The sequence below is a fragment of the Pelobates fuscus genome, chromosome 5, assembly GCF_036172605.1.
Source record: "Pelobates fuscus isolate aPelFus1 chromosome 5, aPelFus1.pri, whole genome shotgun sequence".
Classification (NCBI taxonomy): Eukaryota; Metazoa; Chordata; class Amphibia; order Anura; family Pelobatidae; genus Pelobates; species Pelobates fuscus.
Genome location: NC_086321.1, coordinates 318974769 through 318981911, shown reverse-complemented (window position 1 = coordinate 318981911; position 7143 = coordinate 318974769). Strand labels below are relative to the sequence as shown.

Below are 7143 nucleotides of genomic sequence, written 5' to 3'. Positions count from 1 at the left end.
GAAATATCTGGCACCAGCATATTGATTCTTACATTCTGTTTTTATCTTTGGAGAAATAAAGCTACGTTTAAAGGATCCTTTCACACCTGGCATTTCTGTATTTGGGAGCCAGTCGAGGGATATAAGAAAAACCGAAAGAAGGGTTTGGACAACCCCCAAACGGTCCAGAGATATATACCACTTGAGTCAGATGAGGGTATGACTCCAGGCTTGTGAGTTTAACTATTCTTTTACTCCTTTTAATACAGTGTTTTAAAGACATATTGCACTATTTTCTGTACCAATTTTATTTTGCAGAACATCCGCTGAATCTCAATTTTAAAGCTCCACCTTTTAAATGTATGTATAACCCAGACCACTTCAGCTCATTGAAGTGGTCTGGGTGCAGTGTCCCAGGTTCCTTATCCCTGCAAAGGTTTAATAAAAGGTTTAATAAACTGCAATCATTACCTTTGAGGATTAATTCATCCTCTAATGGCTGATTACCAGACAGTCACTAGAAGGATTACCGAGTCATTAGGCGACTTTAGGTCACTCAAAACCCTATAGGAAAGCATTATACAATGCTTTCCTATGGAAGAAGTACTAATGCAAGTGGAATTACTAAAAAAAAACAAATAAAAAAAATACATTCTATATTACCTTTTTAATTTTTCATTGTTTTTATTCCCCAAATAAAATAACTGTTGAAACAACGCTCTTCGTCTCAAGGTCAATGTATGTAACTGGGTTATTGTATGTTAATGCAGGCATCCCAACATGCAAAAACTAATTTCAGAGAGGTGGCTGCTCCCCCCACCTCCCATGTGTGCCCCCACACACAGCATACCACTTCCTCCCACCCGGCAGATGCTGCAGGGGCCCGGTCAGGCTCTTAAAGGACCAGGCATCCAATCGGGCACCTGTTCAAGAACAGAATACATCAGGTGGGGAATGAGAAGGGGGCATTTATTTAAGGGTATTTATTTAAGGGCATTTATAATGTAATATCCTGTAAATCAAACACACACAATCTGACATACATTGTATGCCAGATTGTGTGTGTGATTTCCGTGATATTACACATTGTATGCGGGTGTCCAGGAACCACATTAAATATGCGGATGTCTCCCAGACCTACCGGGAGACTTGGGATGTCTGTTAATGTTTTTATGTTTATTTTATTGCTTGCATTTGTAATAAGGTCTTTGAAAAAGATAAAGAAAAAATAAATATAAATAAAAGGTGGAAGCAAATGAGCATTTTCAATAAAAAGGAGGTACAGTTGGGCTTGGCAGAAATCCTTCAAAATGAATTTGTTCCAGCTCATCTACTTATATACATATTCATATAGGCAATGTCGGCCCAGGATTTGCAATTCTCTTGCCAATTTCCCACAATTCCCAGTTTAGTGAATAGGTATAAATGTATTTTGTTATGTAACTGTTCTCCATTTCCTTTACATTAGAGATTGCCAACTCAATTTAAAGCTATGGAGATGCCTTCAGATCATTGTTAGTCAGTAGATTAATGCAATCTCCTTGAAAGTCTTCTTATTTTTCACTCTCCTACTTGTTTAACTACATTTATTAAAGGAACACTATAGGGCCAGGAACACAAACATGTATTCCTGACACTATAGTGTTAAAACCACCATCCATCCCAATGCTGCCATGTTTGATAAGGAAAAAAAAATCTTGCCTCCCTAAATATATTAAAATCCTACTTGTATTAAAGTCTGCAGCTGCTTCCACTGCCGCTGATCTACCTGCTTTCAGCTGTCATCAGAAGTGATTCTGTAAAGCCAATCACAATGCTTTCCCATAGGATTGGCTGAGACAGTCAAGGTGGCAGATCAGGGGCAGAGCCAGCACAAGTCAAATACAGCTGTGACCAATCAGCATATTCTCATAGAGATGAATTGAATCAATGCATCTCTATGAGGAAAGTTCAGTGTCTGTCTGTGGCAGTATGGCAGTACTGCACACTTTTCAGCACTACCCCAGGAAGCTACTCTAACAACCTTCTGAGGAGTGGCCAATGGAGGTATCCCTATGCTAGAATGTAAACACTGCATTTTCTCTGAAAAGACAGTGTTTACAGCAAAAAGCCTGAAGGCAATGATAATACTCACTAGAACAAATATAATAAGCTGAAGTTTTTCTGGTGACTATAGTGTCCCTTTAATAATATATTATCAAACTATTGAATCAGGAAAGAAACCATTAGCTTTTCAGCAGTGTCCAATGCACGTCAGAGCAGGACCCTGTTAACCTCTTGTCTCCATCAATATTATTCTGTAGGTCAGTTTGTTTGTCATCAAATATCGATATTCTATAATTGTAATGCTGTAACGCAAACATGTTGGCTCTATAAATGCTAATAATAATTAGTAATAAAATAATAAACATTGACCAAAAAAAGAAAAGAAAATCTAGGCCTGCTTAACCAGACTCTTGCCAAACTGCTATGAAGGACAGGAAAAAAGACTGCCTGATGGGGAGGAAGGGGGGATCTGTTTATACAATTTTTTAAATGACATTTCCTATCCTTTCTGTCGTGAGGGGAGAAACTAACCTATGAGTAAATGCTGCCATGTTTGATCAGGAACAGGGCCGGCCTTAGGGGTCTGCGAGCTGTGCGGCCGCACAGGGCGCCATAGAGCAGGGGGCGCCCAGCAGCCGACACAGCTCACACATGGCCGGCTGGAATAAAAAAAAAATATTATAATTTGCGGCGGGGGCGGAGCTTAACATGCAGCGGGGCGGAGCTTACTGTGCGGCGGGGGCGGAGCTAAAAGCGCCGGAAAACTGATGCAGGGGAAGCAGGAAGAAGTCCCTGCTTCCCCCAACAACCAGAATCCATAATTAACAGAGGTAACTATGTGACTGTCTGCTTGTGTGTGTGTGTGTGTGTGTGTGTGTGTGTCTGTGTGTTTGACTGTCTGCCTGTGTGTGTGTGACTGTGTGTGTGTGACTGTCTGTGTGTGTGACTGTCTCTGTGTGTGTGTGTGTGACTGTCTGCCTGTGTGACTGTCTGCCTGTGTGACTGTCTGCCTGTGTGTGACTGTGTGTGTGACTGTCTGTGTGTGTGTAACTGTCTGTGTGTGTGACTGTGTGTGTGACTGCCTGTGTGTGTGACTGTCTGTGTGACTGTCTATGTGTGTGTGTGACTGTCTGTGTGTGTGACTGTGTGTGTGTGACTGTCTGCCTGTGTGTGTGGCTGTTTGCCTGTGTGTGTGGCTGTTTGCCTGTGTGTGTGACTGTGTGTTTGACTCTCTGTGTGTGTGACTGTCTGCGTGTGTGTGTGTGTGTGTGTATGTGTGTGACTGTCTGCCTGTGTGTGTGGCTGTCTGGCTGTGTGTGTGTGTGTGTGTGACTGTGACTGTCTGCCTGTGTGTGTGACTGTCTGCCTGTGTGTGTGACTGTCTGCCTGTGTGTGTGTGTGTGTGACTGTCTGCCTGTGTGTGTGACTGTCTGCCTGTGTGTGTGACTGTCTGTGTGCGTGACTGTCTGTGTGTGTGACTGTCTGTGTGTGTGTGTGTGTGTAACTGTCTGTGTGTGTGACTGTGTGTGTGACTGTCTGCGTGTGTGTGTGTGTTACTGTCCGTGTGTGTGACTGTCTGTGTTACTGTCTGTGTATGTGTGACTGTCTGTGTGTGTGACTGTGTGTGTGTGACTGTCTGCCTGTGTGTGTGGCGGTTTGCCTGTGTGTGTGACTGTGTGTGTGAGACTGTCTGCCTGTGTGTGTGGCTGTTTTCCTGTGTGTGTGACTGTCTGTGTGTGTGTGTGTGTGTGTGTGTGTGACTGTCTGCCTGTGTGTGTAGCTGTTTGCCTGTGTGTGTGTGTGTGTGTGTGTGTGTGTGAGAGACTGTCTGCATGTGTGTGTGGCTGTCTTCCTGTGTGTGTGTGACTGTGACTGTCTGCTTGTGTGTGACTGTGACTGCCTGTGTGTGTGTGACTGTCTGCCTGTGTCTGTGTGTGTGTGTGACTGTGACTGTCTGTGTGTGTGACTGTCTGCCTGTGTGTGTGTGACTGTGTGTGTGTGTGTCTGTCTGCCTCTGTGTGTTTGGCTGTCTGCCTGTGTGTTTGTGTGTGGCTGTCTGTCTGCCTCTGTGTGTTTGGCTGTCTGCCTGTGTGTGTGTGTGTGTGTGTGTGTGACTGCCTATGTGTGACTGACTGGTTCTTATCTGCCGTCACATTCTATGTCTGTATGTGTGTGTGTGTTTGTGTGTGGCTGTCTGTGTGTGACTGCCTGCGTGTGTTTGTGTGTGTGCGTGTGTATGGCTGTCTGCCTGTGTGTGTGTGTGACAGGGTGTGTGGAAAGGGGGATGGAGGGGGGGAAGGAGTGGGGGAGACGGGAAGGGGGGGGGGCGCTGTGAAGATTTTTCGCACAGGGCGCCCAAAGGCCTAAGGCCGGCCCTGATCAGGAAAATAAAATTACATAAAAAACCCATACATTGGTTTAGTAGAATATCAAGCAAATGCATATATTTTAATTTGAATCTAAGTAAAAATGTTTTTATTTTTTTTTATTTTGTGTTAACAACTTACAAGACCCAATTTTCCTGCTGGCTGTACCTTTCATACCCATTTTGCTTAAACAATAGGTTACTTAATTAAGACTATATTAAGTAACATATTAAGTACAAATTGTATACCTAACTTCATGGAAGAATAACAGACAGGTGGTAATCTTTGATAGTGTTGCTATGTATAATAGACCACATTTACACACAACATGTAGTGCAGGTAGCCTCCCACTAAGATTCCCAATACTGGGGTATTATTTATAGGCCAATGAAGCAGAAAGTTCTAGTCATATGTCTCCTTTAACCATAAGCCACAATTTAGGACTGTACTATTTAAATGAACCACATATTCCCGTTTCGAATATGAAAACACCATTACTATAGTGGCTTTCAAAAGTATCATCCTGATCTGATATTCTATAATCGATAAGTGTCATATGATTATCTACTCTGCCACACACATTAATACATTTAAAGATGCATGTAGCTAACAAGCATCCAGTCACAGAATGTCTGTTACATGAATGCATGTCTGATAATTACAATACAGCAGTTGGCTTCAACGCGATGCAATGTGATGAATAACTAGTCTAGAATGTAAAAACAGTTCCAATACATATGTAAAGTGACAATGATTTAAAGAGCAGCAACTCAGTTTAAACACAAACTATTTTACAGTCATAAAGCATTTAATTAAAGTTTAGAAAGAAAAAGGAGAGAGAAAAAAAAAACACAAAAAATGTTCAAATTCAACAAAATTCTTTTTGGGAAGCTTTAGATTGGTAACTGGAATTTCACATCCACTTGTGCTTGTTTTGCCAATGATACGATTTCTGAAAGCTTTACAACCATTTTTGCAGCTTCATCAAGGTCATCACAAGCAAGAATTTTCAGACCGCTGGCAGTTATCAATGCTTTGGCATCATCAACCATTGTACCTTGCAAACGGACGACAATAGGCACCCTCAGTTCCAGGTCTTTCACAGCCATTATGATGCCTTGCGCAATAACATCACATCTCATAAGGCCACCAAAAATATTAACCAGGATAGCTAGAACCTTTTTATCAGACGTAATTAGTCTAAATGCTTCTGTTACTTGGTGAACCGTGGCACCTCCTCCAACATCTAGGAAATTTGCTGGTGTTCCTCCATGAACTTTTATTATATCCATTGTAGCCATTGCTAAACCAGCTCCATTCACAAGACATCCATTGTTGCCATCCAGTCCAATGTAGTTGAGGTCAGCCTTTGCTGCTTGTTGGTCTCGTTCGTCTTCTTGTGACCAGTCCCTGAGATCAAACACTTCCTTCTGGCGATATGCTGCATTAGTGTCAAAATTGATCTTTGCATCCATGCACATAACTATTCCTGATGAATCTTCCACCATTGGATTTATTTCCACCATTGTGGCATCATATTTCATGAACAGATTATACAGATTGACCATACACTGTGCAGCCTCATCTATTATATTTGCCGGGAAGCCCATTTTCTCAGCAAGCCTGGCAGCCTGCTCTTTCTTGATACCTTCCGCAATATCAATGGGCTCCTTTAAAATGCCATCTGGATTCTCAGCAGCAACATTTTCAATATTAACACCTCCTTGGGAGCTTCCAATCAGCACAGGACCTTGAAAAGATCTCTCCATGGTGATTGCAAAGTAGTACTCCCTCCTGGGATATCGTCGCTCACAAATAAATACGTGATTGCATATCCTGCCCTTTTCTCCTGTCTGCTTTGTAAATAGTTTCTTCCCAATCATTTGTGAGGAAATGTCTTTGGCTTCTTCTGGAGAATAAACAATCTTCACTCCTCCTTTAAGACCACCTTCAAAGGTACCTTTACCTCTGCCACCAGCCAACACTTGCGCTTTTACAATCAGATCTTTCAAACCTATTTCTTTTGCAACTAAATAAGCCTCCTCTGGTGTTTTTGCAACAAAGCCCTTTGGTATGGCAATTCCAGCATCTTTCAACAGATCCATGCTAAGATACTCATGCAGTGAAAGGTTCCTCTGCTGTTGTGCTTGCAAGCCATGACCACCAAAAAGTCCAGGAAATCCACTGAGCACCTGAACGGCAGAGCCGAGGGCGGCCCGGGGCGCCCGGCTCCTCAGTCCCGCTGACAGCAGGCTGTACATGATGGAGACCGCCATGTTGTCTGTGTCAAAAATATGTTTTTTCACATGTCAGTTGTAAGCTTAGACCTCTATGCCGACCCTGGACGGGTCCTACTCTAACCCTTCACCTTGCTTCCTTGAGCTTCTGGCAAAGATATCTCTAATGAGACAGAAATGGGGTATTTTTATATACACCCCTATATACTTGTTAACCCTTAAAGCGGCACTGTCATGCTGAATCTCGTTTTTGTTTAACCCCCCTCCTGCCTCCACTACATCCAATTGACCCCCTAGTTACCCCCAAATGCCCCTAAGCCCCCCAGATTGACTATTTATTAATCTTTATTTTCTGCCCCGATCTTTATTCAGGGCGCCGCCATCTTTGTGTGGGTAGATGAAGTCCCTGTGGGACACGTCATCTGCCCACACTAGATAGCGCTGAGATCTCCGCACATGCCCAGTTAAACACCTGGACATGCGATGGGGAATTACATCTATTCATTCATTCATCA

At 42.9% G+C, this 7143-nt stretch overlaps 1 protein-coding gene across 1 annotated transcript; it reads right to left on the bottom strand.

Moving 5' to 3' along the window:
• Positions 1-5133: 5133 nt before the first annotated feature.
• Positions 5134-6667, bottom strand: LOC134612913 (succinate--CoA ligase [ADP-forming] subunit beta, mitochondrial-like). The gene has a single exon (XM_063457374.1). The coding sequence runs from the start codon at positions 6665-6667 to the stop codon at positions 5285-5287; it is 1383 nt and encodes a 460-aa protein (XP_063313444.1). The 3' UTR covers positions 5134-5284.
• Between the last annotated feature and the right edge of the window lie 476 nt (positions 6668-7143).

Coding starts and splice junctions, on each gene's coding strand:
- LOC134612913 (XM_063457374.1), bottom strand. CDS start 6,667: ATGGCGGTCTCCATCATGTACAGCCTGCTGTCAGCGGGACTGAGGAGC.